General features: G+C 42.2%; 1 protein-coding gene across 1 annotated transcript; it reads left to right on the forward strand.

The window, feature by feature from the left end:
* Lnp1 (leukemia NUP98 fusion partner 1) lies at positions 1-20,544 on the forward strand. The gene is made up of 3 exons (XM_038344747.1): positions 1-156; positions 17,595-17,825; positions 20,395-20,544. The coding sequence occupies exons 1-3, from the start codon at positions 1-3 to the stop codon at positions 20,542-20,544; spliced, it is 537 nt and encodes a 178-aa protein (XP_038200675.1).
* The last annotated feature ends 5,317 nt before the right edge of the window (positions 20,545-25,861 follow it).

Here is a 25,861-nt window from a genome sequence, read left to right on the forward strand (position 1 = left end):
ATGGATCACAGAGATGATGATGATGATGATGTGTCTTTTGCCAAATGGATGAGCAGCTTTTGGGGTCACAGCTGGAGAGACAAGGATGAGCGAGGACTCCGGGACCACCACCGATCACGTGAAGCAAGCTACAGGAAGGCTTCCCTGCCATGCCCAGTGAGTTACCATAAAGTCAGGGGGAGCCGGAGTGGCAGGGAAGGGGGTTCTCTTAGAGAATATTCGAGGAGTTCTTTGGCATAGATTAATATTTCAAAACCTTTATCCATTCTTCTAAAAAAATCTTTTTCTGTGTTTGAGTTGCCTTTTAAGAGAACTATCTTTTTAAGTTTTAAGTAATAGTTTCTTTATTTTCAGGAACCTACGATATCTTGAACTACTGCTCATACTCCCTGATAAATCAGAAATCATATCACTGAGTGACAGTGTTTGGGCCAAAGGAGAGGCATTTGTAGTTGCTCTGTATAGGTGTTGAAATAGTGAAATTAGATCACGTATATGATGACCTTTAAGGGACTGGAGATTCCAAAAAGCAAATCACTGCCTTTGGTAAATATAATACACTTTTTATTTTGGTTTCCATAGCTTTTTATGATTAGAGAAGGAACAACCGTCAATCCCTTCCCGTAGCAGCCAGAGGCACGGGGCACAATGTGAGAGGGGAGCTCCTAAAAGTGGGTGGGCAGGCTGAGCCAGGTCAGGACTCCGGCTGGCACAGTGCCTTCTTCAGCTGCTGTGATGGCAGGCTTCACAGACACGCCGTCGACTTCCCAGGTACACAGCAGTAATAATGCCATTTCTTTTTCACTAGTCACTTAGAATTCCAGCTAGTACAGACAGCTTACCCAAACCCCTTCATTGCCAACCTCAGAACAAAGTAAACTCGTGGATAAACCTATTGAAGGTTTACCTTCAATAGTTCAGGGCCCCAGATCCACAATGAGTGTACGGTAACGTGTGCAAGGAATTGCTTTTACTCAACAGCTTGAGAGATGAGACTTTTCTGAGACACAGACATTTCAAATACGCCCCTCACCATATGAACGGGCAGTGCCGCAGGGTCAGTGGAAGTGCTTCCTCACTTCCATTTTCTTAGGTGAAGAATGAAGCGGGGCTGCGTGCAGTCTGTGAGATTCAGCCCCAACCTTCCATTTCTCTCTTTTAAAATACATTGCCAGCATGGTGTGGTCTCATGCAATCTCAGCAGAATTAAATGTTTCAGACCTAATGAGATCTTCAAAATCTGTGAACCAGGAGTACAATTAGTTTGAGGCTTCTAGGTATGGGTACCAGGCAAAGGCAATAAGAGAAAACTGTGATTGACTGTTTATTGCAATGGCCTCCTAGAAAACAAGCCCCCAGTTTTGCAAAGTATAGTTTCCCAAATAAACTTGAGTTTCTTATACTTTTAAATACATATCATCTACTTTGTTTAGAAAGTTCATGTTCAGCTTGCAGCATTTGGGGGGGGGGGTCGAACCATAGATTTACTGTCAACAGCATTTCTCAATGGGATACATATACTGTATTTTTCTGCTTGTCTCTAACTTGACCGTTTCCTTAATTTAACCTGGCTAGAGTCTCCATATAAACAATCCATTTTGTAATTAATGGGTTAACATGATTGTAGGTACTTTAAGAGACAAAATGTGGAATAAAACTTAATATCTGAGTGCCAGAGAAGACGCTGGGAACAGTGCACACCCAGTCCACAAGTCAGAGGACACAGAGCCGATATGGTCGCAGGTCCAGAAAACAAGCATGCCAGTTCTCCTTCATTTAAATAAATAATGCTGTATATTTGTAAATCAAATCTGGGTTTTATTACCAAAATGTGCTAGAATTTTCCTCATTTTGGAATAACATGGGTTTTGCTTTTCTTTTAAAATTAGTTCTCAGAGAATTTCACACAATATGTTTTAACTGTGTTTGCCTTCTCTCTAACTCCATCCACATATGCCCATGCTTCTCTTCCTACCCCATCTTGTGTCTCTTTCCCCCAGCAAGATCAATTTGCAGTCTGTGCTGCTCAAATGTTCTCAGGTGTGTGGCCTTACACTACAGCTTAAAACCAGCCTCTTCCTTCCGCAGCTAAGAATTGCCAGTAGCTACTTGACTAGGGGTGGAATGTCGTGCCCTCGCCCCTGGATGGGGATTTGGTTTAGCTTGAGCTTTAACAGGTTTCTGTGTGTTGTCATAACCATTGAGTTCACATCTCAGTTTCTCTGCTGTGACCAGAAGCCACTGTTTCCTTGTAGCCACCCACTACCTCAAGCTCTTACATTATTGCCACCCCCTCTTTCACAGACAGTGACCCCTGAGCTTTTGGGATGCATGTTCTATTTAGGGCTGGACATTCTGATGTCACTTATTTCCTGCACTTTGGGCAGTTGTGGGTCGCTGTGCTGATTATCATCTACTGCAATCAGAAGCTTCTCTGATGAAGCATGCGGATGCCCTAATCTACGGTATAACGACAGGAGCTACTGATGCATAGCAATAGGTTCTCCACTAGGGTCTGTGCTCAATCTAGCGGTTAGTCCCTGGCTCAGTAACGGTGCCAGGTAAGGGTTTCATCTTGTTGAGTGAGTCTTAAATCCAATTGGAAAGTGGTTGATCACCCTGCGACATTCGTTCCACTATCACGCCGGTGGACATGTCTTCCCAGGTCAGTTGTTACTACAGCACACAGAGGGAAACATCTGGATGAGATTAATGGTTATTTTTCTTCCTCAGTAGCATGCCTCCCTGCACTGTGAAAAGAAACCAGTAGGGATATAGCTTCTAGGTGAGCACCAGCTTGGTGGCTCCATATTCTACATCTCAAGAATGTGGTATCCTCAGCAACAGGGCCTTTCAAGTTCTGGTCAATAGTGGTTTTCAGCTTTTGTGTTTTGTTTAAATCTGATTAATAATGATTAACTGTTTTGTTTAAATCTCATTAATAATGATTAACCAGGATGCATTCTCTCATTCTCTCTTTTCTTTTTTCCCACTGCTCTAATCAAAACCTCTTCCCTCTCTAAATCTAAATAATTGATTCACTGGTTATTAAATGAATAGGCAGTTTCCTCCTTCTTGCCTGTACTGAATGTGCTTTCTAATCCATCTTTCTCAGCCTTATTCATTAACACAGCAACAGAGCATTAATTCATTCAACATATTTATTGAACACATATTTTTTTCACAGTATTGTGGCAAACATGGGGATTGTGAAGTAAAAATAGACACATGATCTCTAATGCTTATGAAAATGTTAGTCTAGTAGGAAATATAAGCTGACAGAAAGAATGAAGTATAAATCAGGGTGAAGTCAATCCTCAAAGAACGATGCTTTTTGTTCAGACTCAATCTGTGATTGCTGATTTAAAGAATTGGGGAACTCTAGGTATAACTTATTGCCTTGGGTGAAAAAAAAGAAGACAAGATGCAGCCTATTATTATACATTCCGCCTTCCCTTTCCATCACCACAGGGATACAAAACAGAGGCAAACCCGTTTCCATGTTAACCATTTATTCTGATCATTGTAGGAATCCATTTCTGATAGCTTAGTGGATACAGTTGTCTGCTCATCTTCACAGCTCACTACAGTTCTTCCAGTCTTGTTCTGCATCACCTGAGCCCTGTGTGAGGGGCCTTGCAGTTATGAAACATCATTTAGGGAAGAGACCGAGTGCTGACTGAAGAATCTTCAGTTCTTCCATGCTCCAGGGTAGATGCCATGTGTGACTGTTCCTGTGACGTCATTTGAAGGGAACAAGCAAGTTTCTACAATCCACATTCAGCATTCTCTTTTTCTTCCTTCAGATCCCATTTCTCTATTTTATATTCTTTTAGAATATTTTCAAATTAAAGTAATAAATTCTCAAAGTTTTCATCTTTGTCCACGACGCCCCTAAGTGTGGTTACATACTCATTGCTATAGCAGTTCCCCTGTAGTTACTCACTAAAGGGGTACACTGGAACTGGACACCAAAGGTATCTCCAAAAGGCTGGAAAGAAGAGATACTGTAATGTTTTATGATTGGCGATGAATGGCTTCTCATATTTTACATGTATTCATATTCAATTTTAATAGGTAGTCATTCTGTAGTTCAAGAGAGGAAACAGCAATAGTGGAACTGTTAGCCTAGTGCTCAGTTGATGTAGATGTGTCTTCTATCTATATGATGATTTCATTGGTTAATTAATAAAGAAACTGCTTGGCCTGATAGGTCAGAACATATGTGGGTGGAGTAGACAGAACAGGATGCTAGGAATGAGGCAGATGCCTCGGGCAGTCGTCATGCCTCTCCTCTCTGAGGCAGATGCCTCAGACAGACGCGATGGAGCCAGCTGCCAGGTCAGACATGCTGAATCTTTCCCGGTAAGACACCACTCGTGTTGTTACACAGATTATTAAATATGGGTTAATCAAGATGTGAATAAGAGGCTGAAACTAATAGGCCAGGCAGTGTTTAAATGAATACAGTTTGTGTGTTGTTATTTTGGGGCATAAGCTAGCCAGGCTGCCGGGAGCTGGGCGGGAATGCAGCCTTCCGCTCACTCATCACTACACTCAGTGGCCCTTACTCTCCTCTCTAGGATGAGGGGAAGCTGGTATGCAGGGGAGAGGGTGACAGATTTGGAAGGAGCTCTTGCTCTTGTCTTCTGCTTCCACGGGCAGCATGGCTCCAAACAAGGTCCTTAATGTCCTTGCTCAGATTACCCTAAATGGGACCAGTGGTAGTCATATCTCCATCATGAAGGTACCATGACTTTCGGTGACTAATATACATAAATACTCAATACAGCACCAGGTACCAAGTAAGTACTATTATTAGACTATTATTAGAGATCATAAAACATTGCCAAAGAAAACTGCTAGAATACTGAAAAGAGAAGGAAAGAAACATCCTCGCATCACACAGCAAGCCAGTGAAGTGGGTTCATTCTAAAGGCGTCATTGACCAAACTGCTTCTATAAAGGCCCTCCTGCTAAATTACAGCCATATTCTGAGTTACGGGGAGCATCAATAGATGATCTTCAGAGCAACACAACTCACACTGTAGCAATGCCCAGTGGCTAGATCTAAGCAGCTTGTTGACACATAGATCTCAAGGCTTTCAGAAAATGCTCTACACATTGAAAGTCCTATGTATAAGATACTGGGTCTTGTATTCTTGTTAGTGTTGGTGTTGTTTAAATATTTTTTAAATGCTAACCCAACAGATACAATTGTTATTTTATGTAATCATTGACCACTTTTTATAATCTTGATGAAGAACATAGCATTTTTCCTCTAGATCTTTCATGTAAAAATATTTTTTTTTATTTTTTGAGATTACAATACAGTTATATTATTTACCCCTTCTTTTTCCTCCTTCCAAATTCTCTCACACCTCCCTTCTTGTTCTCTTTCAAATTCATGGCCTCTTTTTTATTAATTGTTGATTATATACATATATAGCCTATATATATGTATATAATATATATCCACAAATACATAATACAACATTTATAATTTTACTTGTGTGTATATTTTCAGGACTGGCCATTAGTATTAGATAACGAATTGGCGTCTCATCCCTGGAGAAGACTATTTCTGCTGCTGCCTGTAGTTCTTTGAGTAGTGTTGAGGCTTCCTGGGCTTTTCCCATGCACACATTAGCATGGTTGTTGGCATTGTCCTTGTTCAGCTCTTGTGTAGACAGCTGTGTTGGTGAGACTGTATAGGAGTAGTTTCTGACTTTCTTAGGAGACACAATCTCACAGCAGACTCCCTAGTCCTCTACCTCTTTCAAGTTTGTATGCCTCCATCCATTCTGTGTACATCTAACCCACAGTATAAACAAGTCAGGGGCCAGGTTCTACAACACAGCCCTTGATATGGTAGAGCAAATGGCCAAATGGTAGAGACACACTGGACAGTTACATTGGTTACAGTTGTGTAGTGTCACAAAGGAGAGTTGTGGGATCCTAGGACAGTCTCTACTAGAGACCCGACCCAACCACAGTGGCTTGAAAGGCTTTACGGGAAATTACTGTTTCTTCTGAGAGTGGAAATGATTACCCAGGTCAAAGTCCAAACAATGGGTATAAAATAAACAAATAAACAACACACAGAAATATTATACTCAGGAATGAGTACACTAATTACAATCTGGGGTCTATGCTCTGTCAAGTCTCAGGTATATGTAATGAGGAAAGAAACAGTAAAGTCTTTATTAACAGAAAGGGAGGAACTCACATCCTGGTTTAAACAAAGGCCTTTATTCTTGAAGACACAAAGCAAGAGTCACCATCTGCTTGTTGGTACAGGTGCCATTGTTGGAAAGTGTCTTGTCAGAGTTGGTGCAATTGTGAAAATATGAACCCTTTTACACAAGTATGGATTTGTGTAAGAAGAATGACAGCCATCCTTTGTTTGCAAGACTTTCTTGTGTTTGGTTGGTTGGTTGGTTGGTTGGTTGGTTGGTTGGTTGGTTTTGTACATGCGGCTGTTTTGTGAGGAAAGTCCTGCAACTATGGTGAGGCAGGCCGAGCATGAACACATCTCTCTTTTCTGGGTTTGGCATGATAGAGGACATCTTTGTGTCAGAGGTTCTCTTTATGTTATTTGATTGAGCTAAGGCCTCACTATGTAACTCTGGCTTGCTTAGAACTCACAGAGATCCACATGTCTGTGCCTCCCTAGTGCCGGAATTAAAGGTGTGAGCCATCACGCTTTGCTTTTATCAGTGGTTCTCACAGCCCTTAGGGATGAGAAGAGAGATGGCAGTGGATCAGATCACTGCAGGGAGGACTCCCTCCATAGTACTGTCCCGTGCAAGAGAGTAGACCACGGAGGCCAGGGTCACTCAGCTGAGCCGGCACAAAGTGAAAAGGTGACTGATCAGAGTACGTTGTTGTTTTAACTATCCTGGCTGCTTTGGGAATCAAACCAAGTGGGAGTAGATACAAGATGTGCACTCCCAGGAGTGTGCATTAGGTGAACCACACTAATCTAATAAAGGATGAAATGATGACTTGGACTGAAGAAATGATTGGTCTTGAGAGACACTTGAGAAGGGGGATCTGTCGGCTGCACATCTGGGTGTTGAGGGCAGTTCCTCAGACAGTATCCTGAATCCAAGGGAATGGTACTGCCATCCACTGAGTATGGGGACACTGAATTATGGTGGGACATAATTTTTTTTAATTATTTAGGGTTTGCTCTAGAGTTTACAAGTTCACTTCTGTAAAACATGGTACCACCCCATGGGAAGGAGATCATGCTATAGCAACAAAAGAATCCCTCTTTCTCCTTCTTGTCACTGCTATCAGTTCACGTGTACATGAGCATGTATGTGTGTATATGTATATATGACATTCATTAGCATGTAATATATATATACACATATGATATACATTAGCAAGTATGAGTGACTATTGTTATCAATTGGAATAAACTTCTGATTTTTGCAGATAAATTTAGAAAAAGTAAAGTGATGTTTTCTTTACTTTCACTTACTCTCTTTTATTCACTTCTTTTTCTCCATGTAAATCTGTTTCTAAGATGTGTTGTTTTCTCTTTGCTTAAAGAGCTTATTGAAAAATATTGTTGACAAAATAAATATCAGCTAGCATCAAAGTTCCTTAATTTTGATTTGTCTGAGAAACATTTCTCCTTCACCTTTGATGAGCAACTTAGTGTTATACAGAGCGCTGAATAAACCAATGGTGTCTTTTTCCTTTGCTCACTTATTGCTTGCACAACTTCTGACCAGTCAGACCAGGTCTTATCTTTATTCCTTTGTATATGCTATTTTCCTTTTGTCTTTGATTTTCAATAAAGGATTTGCCCAGGTATGGGTGTTCTTTGTTCATTGAACTGGTCTTTCTTGGTGTCCTCCCATCCAAGTATTAGGAAGACCCGGCCCTACTTAGCTTCCAAGATCCTACAAGATTGGGTGCCTTCAGTGTGGTATGACTGTAGACTTTGCTTCCTAGGTTTGTAATTTTGATATCTGACATTAATTTGTGAAGAATCTCAGTCATTATCTGTTTTAAACATTTCTGTTCCTTTTTTCTTCTTTTATCCCTGTTAAAATGCTATGCCCCCTGAAGTTGCTTCATGGTCCTTTCTCCTAGCTTGTTTGACTTGTATGCTTTTGTTTTCAGTTGTTTTCTTTGCTTCTCAACTTTTGAAGTTTACATTAACATATCCCCAAGCTCAGAACATCTGTCCTCAGCTGACTCCAGTCTTTTGACAAGTCTACAAAAGGCACCGCTCATGTCTCACAGTGGTTTTGGCCTTTGCCATTTCTTCCAGTCTTTTCTTAGGTTTGGATTCTCCTTGATGGCACAGCCCATCCATCTGTGCTTTTTCTATGATATCTACTTGATTCATTAGAAGCGCTTTGCATACCCATCAGAGTCATCTCAAGACTGGTCATTGCAGCATCTTTGTTATGCCTGTCGCTGATGCTTGCTCTCACTCTTCCAATTATGTTTATGCTTTTGTGTGCTTTGCAATTTTCGATCTTCATAGATAGGTGGTGGGTAAAAGGAAACACCATGAACTGGCTTTTACAAATGAGGTGGGTAAGGTGTGGAGTGTGGGGGAGTGTTCTGCAGCCCTCTGAGGTCCAGTGGTTACTGAGCCTAGACCTCTGTGCTTAGCTCCGCAGGTGCTGGGCTCCACAGGTGCTGCCCAGCTCTCGCCCCACTTAGGTGGTGCAGGCACAGAATAAGAGGGGTGACTGAAGCCGAGTGTCTGTGTCCCTGGCCAGTTAGGTTCTGACTGACTACTCTATCCCATGTAGGAAGTTTGTTAAGGACAAATCCTCTGGCATAAGTGGATTCCTTTCCCCTTGATATTGGTTACTTTTCTCACCGCTACAACAAATACTAGACAAAGAGTAACTTAAAAAACAAAGCATTTGTAAGGAAACACTCTGGCCAGGAGGCAAGGCAGCACAAGAGTGAGCAGCTGCTTTCTCTGTCTTCAATCAGGAGGTAGAGCTCAACAGATGTTGTCACGCACCTGAATTTCTCTCTTTGTCCCCTTTTCATTCAGTTGTAAAAGCAAATTTCATTTGTCTTAGATAGGACTTTATTTCTGTGAAGAGACACCATGGCCATATCAATTCTTAAGAAGTAAAGTATTTAAATGGGGTGGTTTGCTTACAGTTTCAAAGGTTCAGTCCATTATCATCATGATGGGGAGCATAGGGCTACATACTAGCAGACATGGTGCTGGAGCTGAGAGTCTGAAGGGGCATGGTTGATTGGCAGTTATGATTAACCAGACTAGCTTTAATATATAATATTCAGCTTTAATAAAGGAAAGAAAAAGGAACTTACAAAAGCCAAGGTTCCAGTGAGGAGCACAGGAAAACAGAGAGAAAGTGGGCCACATACCCGCAAGATTTTATAAGTAAATATTAGCCTAAGGGGGACATGCTTTACAAACAAGGTGATTGGCTGGACTTCCCCTTCAAGAGTCCTTGACTCAGAGACAACAGGAAGTCAACTGATCTTAGCAAACCTCAAAGCCCACCCCCACAGTGACATACTTCCTCCAGCAAGGCTATACCCACTCCAACAAAGACACACCTCCTAATAGTTCTACTTCCTGAATTATAGGGACCAATTACATCCAAACTACTACATTCCACTCCCTAGCCCTCCACAATCTTGTAACAATGTCATAATGCAAAATGCATTTAGTCTAACTTAAAAAGTACCTGGTGTGGGATAAATGTCTGTATTCTGTCAATGATGTTTTAAATAAATGCTGATTGGCCAGGCAGAAAGTATAAGTGGGTCAACCAGACAGAAAGTAGAGGTGGGGTGATGAGAACAGGAGAATTCTAGGATGAAGGAAGCCCATTGCCCAATCCTGCCCAGTCCACCATAGAAGCAGGATATGACCTGCCCTGCTGAAAAATGTACCAAGCCATGTAGCTAACATAGATAAGAATAATGGGTTAATATAAGCTACATGAGCTATTAAGAAGCCTGAGCTAATGGGCCAATCAGTTTATAACCGAATGAAGACTCTGTGTAATTTTCTTTGGGGCTTGCCAGCTGTTGGGTATCGGGCGGGACAGAAACCTCAACTAGCAGGCCCTCATGTTACAAGTTCCCACAGTCTATCATAGTCTCAAACTTGTTTCAAAGTCTAAAGTCTTTCTGAGACACATGGCAATCTCTTAACTGTATTCCCTCTGTTAGGAAGAAATCCTCAAACAAGCTGCTCTGGTGGCACAAAGAAATCCAATTAGGTCAGATTAAACCAAATTAAAATGCCCATTGTTTTATTAAATACAGTGCTCGGTTGGCTGAGCACAGGGCAGGGAGACAGGAAAGTGGAGAGCACATGCAAACTCAAAACCACATGAATAGCCTGTGGGAGTAGTCCTGACCCTCCTCCCTGGCATGCTGGGATTTGGAGTCCAGACCAAAGCAACTCCCAGGCCAGGGGGCTGGGATAAATGCCAGGGGCTGGGGTTACACTCCTGACTTAACACCCTTTGTAAAGTCAAAATCAAAAGGCAAATCTGTGATGGTAAAAGTAAAATGCTGCGGGTCCCAGAGTAGCTGCAGCTGGCAGTGAGCCATGACACCACACCTCAGGTCCTCGAAATGGTGGCAGGCAGCGGGTTGTGGGTCCTGAGAGCAGCCAGTCCCAGGCAGGGACAGTGCAGTTCCCCAAACAGCTGCAGTGGGCCATGAGGAACAATGAGGTGCAGGCAGGGAGCTGCATGGTGGGTGAAAGACCTCGATGAGGTAGCCAGTCCTATGAGGAGAGACAGACGGATGGGCATACCACACAAAGTGAGATTGGATATTTATTGAGTTATGGAGAGGAAGGGGAGAAGGAGAGAGAGAGAGAGAGGGAGAGAGAGAGAGAGAGAGAGAGAGAGAGAGAGAGAGAGAGAGAGAGAGAGAGAGAGAGAGAGAGAGAGAGAGAACAGAAGGGGAAGGGGAAGGGGAGAAGTGGGGTGAAGCTACCTCTTCGAGAGGGAGCCAGAAAAGAAGGGACTCAGGTTGGAAGCTGAAGATCAGCTTGCCTCCACGGACTGGAGAGGGGGTGGGCATGGCTTGTCTCTTAAAGGGACAGAGCAGACCATTACAAAATCACATACTTCTAACATATAATGGCATTATCATTCCAAAATATAGGGAGGGGAGCACAGTGATGAAATACTGGATCAAAGCAAGACTGAAAACCAGCTGGGCAAACTCAAAACTTTGCATCTTCATTTCTGATGTTGAAATGCTCTTTAGATCTCCAACGCTGTTCAGCTTTGTTGACTGCAACGTACTTTTCTCTCTAGGAATGGTTCCACTCCCTGCTAGCAGATCTCCTTGGCACGTATCCCACACCTCTGGCATCTCTAACATCTTGGATTCTTCAAGGCAATTCAGGCTTCAGCTTCACACAATGGCCTCTCTACTAGGTCTCCTTTCTGGGACAATCCTGACACATGCCTAGCCTCAGTGGCTTTATTCCACAACTCCTTTCTTCTGTCCTTAACTCCAAAGCCAGAACCATGAGACTGAAGCTACTAAGTTTGGCTGCGTGCTGGGGCTGGAAAATGATCCCCTTGTTCAACTATATCTTGACTGGTTTTCTGTCCTTCACTGCCTATGCTTGGCTGTTCTGAAACTTGATCTATAGACCAGACTTGCCTCAAGCTCAAGAGATCCACCATCCTCTGCCTTCCCAAGGCTGGGATTAAAGGTGTGTCATGCCATACCCAGCTCTAAGCTTCTCTTTAGTTTCTTTCCCCAAGTCAGAAATTTAAACTTAGCTGGGTGGGATCTTACCCCGAGGTCATCATTCCCTTTTTTACAATTCTTAATCTGTTTATCTCCTTGAACACAGGATTTAGCTCCATTCCTCTTCCTGGTGGTCTTTTACCTCCTGAAAATTTCCTTTTTGCAATTTATCCTGCTCAGTTTGCTCCTTTTAATTAAATATCATCATTAGAGTTACCACTAATATCCATATGACACAGTCTATACCTCTGAAACATCTTGAGCCAGCCCCTCATAGTTCAAATAACTCTTAAGCACCACTGTCTTCCATGTCCCTACTAGTATGACCCATTAAGCAGTGCGTAAAGCATTTCATTGCTTTCCAAACTTCCAAGTGCCAAAGTCTAAATTCCTCCAAACAAACACATGATCAAGCCTATCATAGGAATGCCCAAGTCCCTGGTACCAACTTCTGTTTTAGGATTTTTATTGCTGTGAAGAGACACCATGACCACAGCAACTCTTAAGAAGTAAAACATTTAATTTGGTTAAACTCACTCACAGTTTTAGAACTTCAGTCTATTGTCATCCTGGGGGAGCATGGCTACATGGGCAGATGTGGTTCTGGAGCTGGGAGTCATTACAAAGCAAACCAACAAAAGAAACAGGTAATAAATGTGTCCTAGTACAACACCCTGCGTAGTCACTCTGTTTCCTGATAATTTCACTCATGATGCCCCCTTTACATGTCTGTATGCTGTCTACCTGGTCACATGCTCATGCACTTATTCTCTTAGTTTCCTTTGTTCCTTAGTCTTCACACCAAACATGTGCATGGTTTCACACCAGGTTTAGAGTATTAGAACACTCAAACACTCTGAACCAGTCTGAACTGTGAATCTTACCAGGGAATTTTGTCATCTATTGCTTTCTTCTTTCTCAGTTTAAGGAACTCATATATATATATATGAATTTGGAGATGTTCAGGGAAATGTATGTATCCAGTTTCATTCATCTAGGAATGACTCCAACTTGACATCATTTCTAAAGAGGTGCTGTAATAGGCACAATATTTTTTAAACAAAAAGGAAGGCTTTAACTTTAACATAGTAAAATTACATATAACAAAACAGTTATCAAGCAAGAATTACAGTTACAATATTTATACTTAATTTTATTGAGTGTTATAAAATTTAATTAAGTCACTGCTTGGTCCATTAGCTCTAGCTTCTTTTTTTTTTAAATTCAGCCTTTCATTTTATTTTATTTTTTTTCTCATTTTTTATTAAAAATTTCCATCTCTTCCCCCTCCTTCTCCCTCTTCCCTCCCCTCCCCTCCACCCATTCCCCCACTCCCTCCCTCTCCAGGCCAAAGAGCCATCAGGGTTCCCTACTCTATGTTAAGTCCAAGGTCCTCCCAAGGTCCTCCCAGGTCCAGGAAGGTGATCAACCAAACTGACAAGGCTCACACAGAGCCCATCCATGTCGTAGAGTCCAAGCCCATTGCCATTGTCCTTGGATTCTCAGTCAGCCTCCACCGTCAGCCACATTCAGAGAGTCCGGTTTGGTCGCATGTTCCATCAGTCCTATTCTAACTGGACTTGGTGATCTCCCGTTAGTTCTGTCCCACCGTCTCAGTGGGTGGACGCACCCCTCATGGTACTGACTTTCTTTCTCATGTTCTCTCTCCTTCTGCTCCTCATCAGGACCTTGGGAGCTCAGTCCGGTGCTCCAATGTGGGGCTCTGTCTCTATCTCCATCCATCGCCAGGTGAAGGTTCTCCCGGATGTATCTTCTGGTGCTCTAGGCACAATATTTTTGATAGGTAGGTTTGATTTCTCCATGGTCCCATGAAAATCTCATGCCACTCAATCTGCATAATCTTTCTGTCGAGAAATAAGGTGTCCCATGCATTGGATAGCCCTACCTACCTGCTATTTGTTTCTTTACTTGTTCTGATGCCGGAGCCTTCTGTCTTATCTCTAACCTTTGAAAAACTCCCTTTAACTCCTGTGGTGTGTTTGGGGAAACTGACTATAATTACAGTACACTCCTTTGACTTGAGGCAGACTATGACTTTTGACCTGAGTGCCTGATTTCATCTCTGTGTTTGGGGGATTTCCTTTTACAACTCTGGCAAACTTTCCCTTTGATATTCACAAGTTCCCCTGAGCCCTGGCAAGTTGAATATTTCTCTGCTCATGTTACCCAACAGATCCCACACTCTCCTCATTCTTCCTTCTTTTTAACTTCTCTGAATTTCCAAGTAGCCTGTCTTTGTCTCCATTATTCTTCTGTTGCATCTGTTTTGCTCTTGGTGCCTTGCATTGTGTTTTAAGTTTTGCTTAATGTACTAGTCATCCCAAAGATTTTAGCTGTGTTCTTAAAAACTTCCTCCATGTTTCTGTGAAATTCCTTTGTTAGAGTATTGTATCATTTCTCTGTGTTTTCTGGAAGCTCATTGGCTTTACTAAAACAGCTCCTTTGAGGAATCCACTAAGGGCTGCTACATAGACTAATATAGTCAATTTCTGGTATCATATTTTGAACACTAGGTGAGATCACAAACCTCTCGCAGTTCCTGCTGATGTGATGTCTCAGTTAGGGGTTCTATTGCTGCCATGAAACACCACGACCAAAAAACAAGTTGGAGAGAAAAACTTGCATTTCTGCACTGCTGTTCATCGCTGAAGGAACTCAGGACAGGGACTCAAACAGGGCAGGATCCTGGAGGCAGGAGCTGATGAAGAGGCCATGGAGGGGTGTTGCTTAATGGCTTACTTCCCATGGTTTGCTCAGCCTACCTTCCTATAGAACCTAGAACTAGCAGGCCATGGAGGGCACCATCCACCATGGAGGGCTTGTCTCTCCTCCATTGATCACTAAATGAGAAAATGCCTTACAGCTGGATCTTAAGGAGGCTTTTCCTTAGCTGAGGCTCCTTCCTCTTATGGCTCTATGTCAAGCTTGTGTCAAGTTGACACACTAAACCAGCCAGTACGGCGTGCAATGCTGTCTGCACATTTAAGGGATAGGTATCTATTTGTACCTGTTTTTTTATATAACAGTTTTTATTTTTTGTTGTGTCGTTTTTATTGTATAGTTTTGTTTGTGCCTGCTTCTTTTCCCAAACCTAAAGTTACTTCTGCTATTTTATCTCTAGATGGCACTAATATATTGTTGAAGTCTCACTGTTGGTGCGTTATTCTATTTCAACACTAGAGGGAAACATAGCTCAGTTTTGTTCCAAACCCTAAATTGGGCATAGTATGCATCAAGTAGTACCTTAGAAAGGTGCTGTGTTCCCACAGCCTCCCCCTTGGTTGAGGTAGATCAGTGGGTTTGTCCACAGTCCCTGGCCTATAGTTAGACTGTGGGAATCTTCCCAGTTCCTGGAAAATTTACTGTGGAAGGATCAACTTTAAGCTCTTAGGCGACAGTTTGACTCTTGCCTCCCTTTACATTCCCTAAGTGGAAAGTATTCTCTCCATGTTATACTGTTTGGACTGTTGGAAAGGTTGCAATGAGCAGTTACATGATCACTGATACTAGAATGTTGGCTCATAACCTCAGCCCAAACTCAAAGCCTATTGAGATGGTGCAGCACCCAAGCAAGACACAGGGTCACACTGCTGTATACTGCCAGTTGTTCAGGTAGATTCATCACTTCCAGACTGTTATAACCAGCTACAGTGATGTAGGTAGAGTCTTTTGTCAGGACTGCAATCAGCTCTGTTCCTCCAGCTACTTCCCAAATAACTACTAAGAGACTTATTATTAATTATAAATGCTTGGGTGATAACTCAGGCTTATTACTAACTGGCTCTTACAACTTAAATTAACCCATTTCTATTAACCTATTTTCTACCCCAAGGCTTGGGGTTTTAGTTTCTGTCTGGTGAGCGTTTCACTGCAGCAAGCCCTGGCCCTGGACTAGAATGCAAAGCCTTGTAGTAACTCTCCTGCTCTACAAAGTGCTGGCTTCTTCTTCCTCTGCTCCTCACAGTTAAGGGAGAGGTGTTGCCTGGGTACCTGTCTAACATGGTTCCAGAGGTTTAATCTGTGTGCACTCTCTAGGGGCAAAGGCTGTGGGGCTCCAGGTGCTAGATTTCACCATAGGGGCCTGATACTGGGTTTCAAGTCTAAGGACTTGATTCAGTTCCTCTTTCTCCCCTCCGCAGGTTGTTCATTGCTTAGAGCTGGCAGAGGAAGTACACAGGCAATTCTTGTCTTCTTCAACATGTCTTTCCCTCTTACCCTCTGAAATCAGGTGCTAATGTACTTTCTCTCCTGGCTCCCTTAGCTCTTGAAGTGCAGTGCACGAATATCATTCAAACCGATGCATCAGGTGAGAAGGCATTGCTAGTGGATTCATCGCCGTGCTTGATGTCTGCATCCTACAGACATAGGGGATGCAGGTTCTGATGGACTGAGATTGGTTTTAAAGACACAGAGAGAACGAAAGCAGCGGAAACAAGTGATAAAATCAGATCGATATTTCCAAGTGTCTTTACTTAAAAGACTGGATAGGGTGACAAACAGTAGGAAAATGACTGATTGGTTAATGCGAAGATACTTTAGGCCTTTATCTTTGCATAAGGGTCAAACCAGGGGTTACTTCATTAGCACGCCCATTGAAACTAGCCTGTTTGGGAAATTCAGCTGTCTCATTTCTTCTGGGTTCTTAGTTCCGTGACTTGGAGATTTAGCTTGCATGACTCCATTTCTAGTTTAGCCTGACCTGTTGGGAGCCAGTTTGGAAGCCTGGTCCAAAACAGTATCTTTCTACAGCTTTCTAGAGCAGCTGAGATATACATGTCAGTTTGAGAGTCTATGGAACACGACGGTAAGTGGAATAGACAGCTCAGGGAGAGGTCAGCATTAATGATATAAATTAGGATTATAGCTAGAAATTGATGTCCAGACAGGTGTAGGAGGATAGTGCAGAACAAAAAGAGAGAGAAAAGGAAGGGACTAACTACAGCCTTGGAGACTCCCCACACTTAAAAGCCAGAGGAATAAATGAATAGAATGTCTGAGCTGCTATGACAGGAAGATCTAAGGAAGCTGAAGGTGTAGAGTGGCGGCATGGAGAGGAAAGCCTGTCCCCAGGAGGGCCCATGGGAAACTAAGCTGAACAGGAGCCAGTGACGGAGACAGACTAAACAGTGTGCAGGATTTAGCAACATGGAGATAAATGTCTTCAGTACAGAGTCTACACACTGACGTGGGCTGGAGTGTGAGGAAAGCAGAGAACATCACAGTTCTGCCCAGAAATCTGGCTTCTCTAAACTCTTCCCTTTGTTTGTTTTCAACTGTGACCTCAACATTGATGTCATTATATGACCTCCATGTCTGGAAAGCTTCATGATATGGTTGTGTATGTTCTGGATATTTGTTAGGTGTTGATAATGCATAGGATTCTAAGGTTTTCATATATTCTTAATTTTATACTGCTTTTGATGTGTATTAGTGATTTCTTACATATAGGTTAGATAATTGTTCCTCATAACTCCTCCATTATTTTCTATTTTAAAGTCCATAAATATTCATCTTTTCATTATTTCTGAAATGTCTTTAGTGTCACTAAATGTTTTAAAGGTTTACTCTGGCAATTTTACTCCAGGCTTGGAGTCTTCCACTGTCTGTTAGTAGAAGACCAAGCAGTGACGTTAGTCTGGAGATGCTCTGTATTGTAACCACTGCTTCTGCCACCTTATGGCAGAAGAAGCTCTTGCTGAGAAAGAAGACAAATTTCCCTAGAATGTATGGTTTCTCTGGTTGTTATTTTATATGTACCCTTTTTTGTGTTAGAATTGCACATATCCATGGTGAGGTAAACTTAATTTTTTCTATATTCCTAGTTTCCTGCATTTTCCAGCATTACATCAGCTGACTGCCACCCTAGACGACATTCTCAAGAGGACCAGAGATCCCGAAGCCATCTTCCCATGCAGTATCACAGAAAATTCTCGATGGATGGGTCACTGAAGGAGCCAACGGGACCACAAAGAGGAGCTCATTCCAGAATGCAGGAGTTCTCAGAGTCCCTTGAGCAACACCTGTGCCTTCGAACCAAGCAGGCTCCCTCTTCGGTATGTGACAGCACAGGACCGTCATTATTTAAGTCATAGCGAAGGAAGCCCAAAGCGCTTGCCTTATCAGTTTAGAGGAGGCCAACTCTAACTTCTATATTCATAGCTTATGATAAGCACCTTGAAAACACCACTCAGTGTTTTTTATGATAACTCAGTATTAAAAATCTATTTTATATCAGCTCCAAATAAAGGATATTATAAAATGTCAGTGCAAAATAAAAATTTTAGAATGCATATTCTTTTACACATTCCCCTGCTTAATAATCTACATAGTAGTTTTAAGATAACTGCATTAAATAGTGGCATTTGTCAATAAATTTTAAAGCATGTATATTAAACAGTGGGATTTATCTGTAAATTTATACACATGCACAAACAAAGAGGGAGGATGGGGAAAGGAAGGAGAGAGAGAGAGAGAGAGAGAGAGAGAGAGAGAGAGAGAGAGAGAGAGAGATTCTAAACTATTGGGTTTAGCAAAGATGCCAGAATACAGGATGCCAAAATCGAAGGATGTTCAACTCTCTTTTACAAAATGTCGTACTAGTTCTTGATAACATACAAACATATTTCCATGTAGTCTGTCTCTAGATTACTTTTGCTACTTAACGCAATGGACAGGCTATGAATGCAGTTGTTACAGTGTGTTCAGTGTGTTGCTTAGGGAATACGAACAAGGAAAAAACTGTATGTTTTCAATATAGACATTTTCCCTGAACATTTTTGATAGTTTGTTGGTTGAATTCACAAGTGTGGAACTCATGGTTAGGAAAGGTTGACTGTGTTTCCTTTTGCTTAAAGACCAATTGCACTAACATGTAGATTCCATATTTTTATAAATCTGAGCATGAAAAGAGCCACAAGCTGCATCTGTGGCCTGTTCTTCACCAGTGATGCTAGATCATAATTCCTTTCTTTTCTTCCCTACCCTTCCCTTTTCTCCCTTCCTTCTCATCCTTCTGCTCCTCTTCCTTCTGCTTGTCCTATCCTCCTTTCTTGAGATAGGATCTTGCTGTTAAGGTCCAGCTAGCTGTCCTGGAGCCTGCATTATAGCCCCGACTGACCTCAAACACTTTATTCCTCTACCTCAGCCTTCCGAGTGCTGGAATTTCAGGCATATGCCAACATGTCTGTCTAAATTCTCCTATTTTAGTATTAAAACTCAAATAGGAATATTCTGATTTCCAAATAAAAAGTATATAGTTATGACAGTTTTTCCAAGCTCTTTTTTAGATATGATGCACATACCCTAAAATCCTTTCAAGTAAAGGGTATGCTCAATGTTAGGACATATCCACAAAGCTGTATTATTATCAGCTAGCATTAGTCCTGTTACAATTTAGATTTATTATTTTAAGCATTTTTATTGTTGTTTCATACATGCATATAATATATTTTGATCAAATATACCCCCTATTTCCTCCCCTCCAACTCCTTCTCTCTCTTCTAACCATTTTCCTTCCAGTTCTCTGTGCTCTCTTTCTCTCCATCTTTGTTTTTAAAAAACTTACTGAGTCTTCTTAGTGCTGCCTCTTGCTCGCTCGCTCTCCCTCTTCCTTTCCCTCTCCCTCTGCTCTCTCTCTCTCTCTGGTGTGTGGGGGTGGTGGTGGTGTGTGTGGTGTGGTGTGTGTGTGTGTGGTTTGTGTGTGTGTGGTGTGTGTGTGTGTGTGTGTGTGTGTGTGAGTAAGTGTGGGACCATCTGCTGATGGAGCATCAGCAGCTTCTTAGGGACCACATCCCTGATGAAAGCTGACTCTTCCTTCTCTAGCAACCACCAGCTGTCAATAGCTCCTCACTTTGGGGTGGGGCTTCATGAATCCCTCTCCCGTCCATTGGCCGGCTTGATTTTGCACTTGCGGTCATCTCTGTGAGATCATTATTAATGAGTATTTTTCAGGTGATCTAATCTCCGTAAGAGGAAAGCTAATCTGAGACAGATGCATAAGCCTAAAGGGAAATGAGCAAATAGCTGGTGGTGCCCCGTACCTCCAATAGAGTTGTATGATAAGGAGCTTTAGGGGAGACTTTTTTCATTTTGGTGCCCAGGTAGTGCAAGAGGAGGGAAAAAGAATTCTCTTGTTTGTTATGTAGACACATAAATGCACACAGACAAGGCAGTTATCAATGCCACTGTTTTGCTCTGAAATGCACTACCTGGGCTTTTGTATTTTTCTCACTCCCTATATGTGGAGTTTCTAGAAGGTAGATTTTATTTACTGCTGTATATTCTGCTCCTAGGACAACAGTGTGTTCGATACAGTGAAGTATTTACTGTAAATGGTTCCAACACTCCCATCCTAGCCAGTCCACTGGAGAATGTTGATTTGGTTGGGTTTCCTTCCTAAACACTGCCTTGCATAGCCCTCACATTAAAATTTAGTAAGAACTCTTCTATTTATGGTTAAAATCTTTGTTAATATGTTAAACTGGGTTGATGTAATTTGTTACTAGAAAGTAAGACGTGGAAGTCTGCTACAAAATCAGAGCTTTCTTCCCATCTAGTTGTTGGGACAAACGTGGGACAAGGTCAGTTGCTGGTGCGATTGACCCTTTTCTGATGCTCTTCCAGGGACCCAAGGGCAGGAAGGAGAGAGATGAAAGGCATTGCCCAGGAACTGACGTGAGCTCCCACAAGACACTGGAGGACAGAGGGAACTCAGCGAAGGAAGCGCGTGGAGATGCAGCCATGGCTCCCCTGGTTGAAAAGGGGCCTGAATAATGCTTTGTTTCCATACCTCAGTGGCTGGTGTCACTGGCTGTTCTGAGACCCAGTTCTTCCTCCAGAATAGCAGATAGAAAGGGTGTCTACAGATGTTGAAACTGAAGTGGGCAGTTGCAACAGCTGCTTTTCAAGATGACTTGTGCCACCCTCCAAAGGACCCTGGCATTTCACTTGTGTGTGCAGTCTGCTTTTTATGTCTTTCTATGGCAAGAGAAAAAAACAAAAGTATTTGACTAAAATAAAAGAATTCCTGAAATTGTAAAATGTAGTTTCTGATGAGCCAGCTATATATCATCACCAATGCCTTTTCCATATAAGCCTCCCTGATCACCCCAAACAAATGTCCTTGTTCTCTGTTACTTTATGTCCTTATCCCAAGTAATTAAGTAGCCATTACTTAATGAATATTAGTAATTAGCATGCCAAGTATTACCGCGAATGTCTTCACATATTACGTAAAACAACCCTTACCACACTGAAGTGAGACCTTGTACTGGGGCTCTCTGAAAGTCAGAACTAAAGGGAACCGACATTAGCTTTCTGGTCACTGCGGAAGAACGCCTGGCACGCAGAACTTCAGTTTTACGGTGTAAGGGTTGTCAATTCCTCATAGCAGACAGGGCACGATGGAGCAGAGAAAGCCTCATTATGGTGCTCAGGAAGCAAAGTAAGACGGGAGTTGGAAAGGGCAGAATACGCCCTTCAAAGACACACTCTCAATAACTTTCTTCCTTCAACCACGCCTCACTTTTCAGTCTCCATCACCTCTAAAAACATCACCACCAGTGGAGGACACGGCATCCTCCACGATGCATCCTCAAATCCTAACTCAGAAATGCACAGGAGCGGATTTGCCAGAGGGGGTGGCACACTTACTGATGAAGGCAGAGAAGTGTCATGATGGGCTGTCTGCAAGCTAAAGAAGCAGGTAGTATGGCCAGGCTAAGTTCAAAGCTCTGAGGACCAGGAATGCTACTGGTAAATTTTCTCTGAGTCCTAAGGGCCTGACTCTACATAGGTACTTGACTTTTTTGTGTGGCTTCCTCAAATGCCTCACAGCCGGACGAGAAAACTGTCCTGGCATGCATGATTGTTTCAGAAACTTCAATGATGGTTCTGATCACCGAAGGACTTTAAGACCTCAGACACCTCCAAGTAGGAACGAGAGGAACACCTCTCTCACCCAGAGACACTGCACATGCGTGAATCTCCCTTTTCCGTCATAGAGAGCAGCAGGCTCGCTCCATGGAGTAAGTTGGCTCTGCAACCCCCTGGGCTGTAGCAGGAGTCTAGTTGAAGCCTCTCCTAGATGTTTACATTTCGGCTGCCCTTGATTCCAATCTCAAGCAAAGCAGGCTGAGCTGGTAACACTAGCTGCTGGCACTCCAGGTGGCCAGCAGCCAGGGGAGCAACAATGTACTTTTTTATGATTTCTATCCAAATCAGTTGACTGACAACACAGGGATGGCACACAGAGTTGAACCAGCTTGCTGAAAATGAATGGCCCCTTTCCATTTCTTCTTTTTTAATTTGATTGTTTCTTTTTTCTTGAGAAGGAAGAGTTTATTTTGGCTTACAGTCACAGAGGAAATAGGGGAGATACAGGGCAGCATGGGAGCAGGCATGGCAATTAGAACAGGAAACTGAGAGCTCACATCTTTAATTGCCAGAGCAAAGCAGGGAGGGTGAGCTGGAAACCGGGCGAGATTGCTCTAGGCGACATGCTTCCTCTTGCAAAGCTGCCTTTTCTAAACCTTCTCAGACAGTGCCACCAGGAAAGACAAAGTGTTCAAATGACAGTCTGTGGGAGCAGTACCCATTCAAACCACCACAGATGGAGACAGCAAGATCCTAGGACAGGCTGTTCTATTTCACCTCCTCCGTTCTCTTCCCCATTTCTAAAAACTTCTCTTCCCCATTTCTAAAAACTCACTCTATCAACTACCTATGGGCTCAGCTTTCTGGAGCTAAAAAGATGTTTATGTTACGACTTTAATGCTTTGGTTTGTTTTAATTTTGATACAGTTTTTCTATGATATAAAACACTAACATACTAACAAAGAAAACAACACATTGAGACTGACAGATTTCAACAGAAAATCAAATTTAATTACAGCTGCTGCCCCTGAAGAGCAGCTAAAGCAGGCTCTGTGAGGTCTTAATGCCCAAAGAGATAATTGCCCCTACTCTTAGCTGCTGAGTTGTTTCTAAGGCCCCTGGGATGGTTCTTTTCCTGAACTATATTATTGGAATTAGCTGTGGAGGTGAGGGATGGTTCTCTTCCTGAACTATACTCATAGAATTAGCTGTGAAGGTGAGGGATGGTTCTCTTCCTGAACTGTACTCATTGGAATTAGCTGTGGAGGTGAATTTCTTTTGGAGGCATATTTGACCCAGTTCTGTTTATCTTAAGATGACTTGAATTTATCTTTAATGTTGAGAAGTATCAACATGAAATTGAGCCAGTTATATCCAGCATCCAATACATTCCTGGAATTAGAGTATCAACATCTTTATAGGTTAATTGACACAATATGTTTATCATTTGTACATGGTGCCAGGTTACATAACAACATTTTCATAGAGTATATTCTGTACTTTAAGTCTATCATGAATTTCCCAGCCTTCCTTTTTCTCATACTTCCCCCCTTCAGTTAGTTCTCTTCATTCCTCTACATAGTTTTGCTTCTACTTTCCCCCAATTTTTTACTATAATTTTTTTATTCTTACTTTTTTCCTTCTGTCTGGACCCTCAGCCGAGTGGCCAGCACTCACATGTAGGGAGCAGATTCTTTCCACTTGGCCCAATGGCTCAAATACCCGTCTCTTCCAGCAGCAGGTTCACCCCAAACTAATACTTACCTAGTTATCTGTGTATGTGATTTCAGGGTCACAAAACTTTCCTTCCCTTTATTCTCTTGAGGAGGAACCTGAGGTCTGGAAAGCTCTGTGGTTTGCTGGTATGGAGGTAGAGTGAAGGCCAGAGCCTGCTCACTCCATGAGAGAGCTCACTCTCCTCACATGAGGCAGAATTTCCCTTTCCCTTTGTGAACAGGTCAATATGTGATATGGAAGTGATGTGTATAAAAACAATGGGTCGGGTGTGAGGGAGAAATTGAGTTTGTTACTGTTTTGATTATATTGGTGCCAATTGTCTGAGGCCATTTTTGTAGTCTGGGCTTGAAAATTATAGAACTATTTTATCATTATTTTCCTTCCTGAGGTGTGTATGTAGGGGAATTCCTCAGCTCTTTGATAATTTCCTGTTTCTTTCTTTTTTTTTTTTTTTTTTTTGTCTCCAACTCAAATCTTCAGATTTAAGAGCAGCGTGATTCTCTATTTTGTAAAGGAAATTTCTCAAATCTACTACTTATCACTGATACTGTGGTGGGTCATTTATACAAGGTAATGACAATACATTAGATAATACATAAATGAAGGTAAAACAGGACAAAAACAATAGAAAAAATGTATAAAAAGCAAAACATTAATTATATTGAGTGGCATTTTTTACTTTTATACAGCTATACTTTCATCCTTTCAATATTAGTATCTTCATAATCTTTTTTAAACATGAGGTTATGCTTTTTGGGTTTTGTGTGTATGTGTGTATATGTGTGTGTATATGTGTGTGCGTGTGTGTATATGTGTGTATGTGTGTGCGTGTGTGTGTGTGTGCGTGTGTGTGTGTGTGTGTGAAAGGAGGGATAATATCAAACTGTCAGATGGAGAGTGTTATCCCTGAGGGACATGATGAGGCATCAGCAGTCCTGGAGGTCAGCTGTATACTGTCACACTGTTTCCTGCCCTGGCTTTAGCTACGTTGCAATCACACCAATCAAGTTTCAGATTTATGCATCCACTTTTGTCTCTAGAGAGAGATCTGAGTCCAGATGCCCATCCATTGAGAGAGAGAGGCCTCCATGGACCACCTTGGCTCAGTGGATGATTTGCTGTGTAGTCGCTTCCTCCTCTAGCCAGGATACCTGCGAGGCTTTTCTATTTCTAGATTCAAGGATGACAGCACAGGGGAGTGCTTAGAGATTTTATATTTTACCAAACTGGAAGAAAGGTATTTACCTGTTTTAAGATTTGTGTTACATGGAGGAGAAAGAGACCCTGAAAGTGGAATCTCTTGGAATTATTGTTTTGTTTGCTATAGTTACATAACGAACAACGTATCTTGCAATGAAAAGAAAATGCAGGTTAAGAAAGAATAAGGACTTCAGATATGAACTGAAAGCCACATCAGAAGGGGTAGCTGATTACAGTTGGAAATTTAAAAGTAATTTTTTTATCACTCCAGTTCCAGATCAATTTGATCATTGCCCCCAATAAACCTCTCTGCTGTTGGACCCATGAACAATCTTGATGACAGCAGTGGACTTGCTGCTGAGACTGAAGACCGCAAACTGGGTCAAAAGACCAGGAAATCTACAAAAGGGGCACTGGTAAGGATTCCATAGAAGGGGCTGCCAGCAGCTACTCCAGAGCCATCATCAGTGCCCAGCTAGGAAAGGTGAAGCTGTAGAAACTACACACAAACTCTGGACAATTCTTTGGGCACTGCCCAATTAGCGCCAGCTCCTGCCTCTGTAAGAACACAGCAACTGTAGCTGGTCAGAGTTTGCCTCAGTTCTCCATAGCACATAGAAAAGAGGAAAACAATCTTCATACGGTGAAGGGTGGGGCGGGCAACCATATGAGAACTGGTCATTAAAAACAACATGGAGTGCAGTCCAGACCAGGTCCAAGGGTTAAAGCAGCAGATAAAGCCACAGAATGGAAATCAGTCAGGCCAGTGATCTATTATGTTCCAGCCTAGCTCTCCTGCTCTCCTATAGCTATTATTTGTCAGAAACTCCATTATTTCCTCTTTTCTCTGTTCTCAACCCTGCCTACAACAATATATCTCTATAGTTCAGGCCATTGTATCCCACTGCTCCTCCTTTTTCTCTTCTTTTTATTTTTCCTTCCCTTCTTTTCTTTCCCTTCACACTCACTCCCCTCACTGTGACAGTTCCCAAAGCCCAGAGGCTGCCCTGGTGTATGGTACCAGGGTATGCATCCTTCCCCTTCTCTTTTATAGACATACAGGAAGGAGAATGATTTTATACAAAAGGCAAATAAAATGCCTTTAAAACCACAGGAAAAAGTCTCTCCGACATCACAGGCTATCAGATAAAAAGCTCTGTGCTAGGATTGGGCTAACTCTTAGCAGGGGTGGGGTGTTGGCCAATAGCGTTTCATAGACTCCCACAAACATTACAGGATATGGTCACTGATCTTGGTTATCCTTAAGATCTAGACAACA

Source organism: Arvicola amphibius, chromosome 10 (genome assembly GCF_903992535.2).
Source record: "Arvicola amphibius chromosome 10, mArvAmp1.2, whole genome shotgun sequence".
NCBI lineage: Eukaryota > Metazoa > Chordata > Mammalia > Rodentia > Cricetidae > Arvicola > Arvicola amphibius.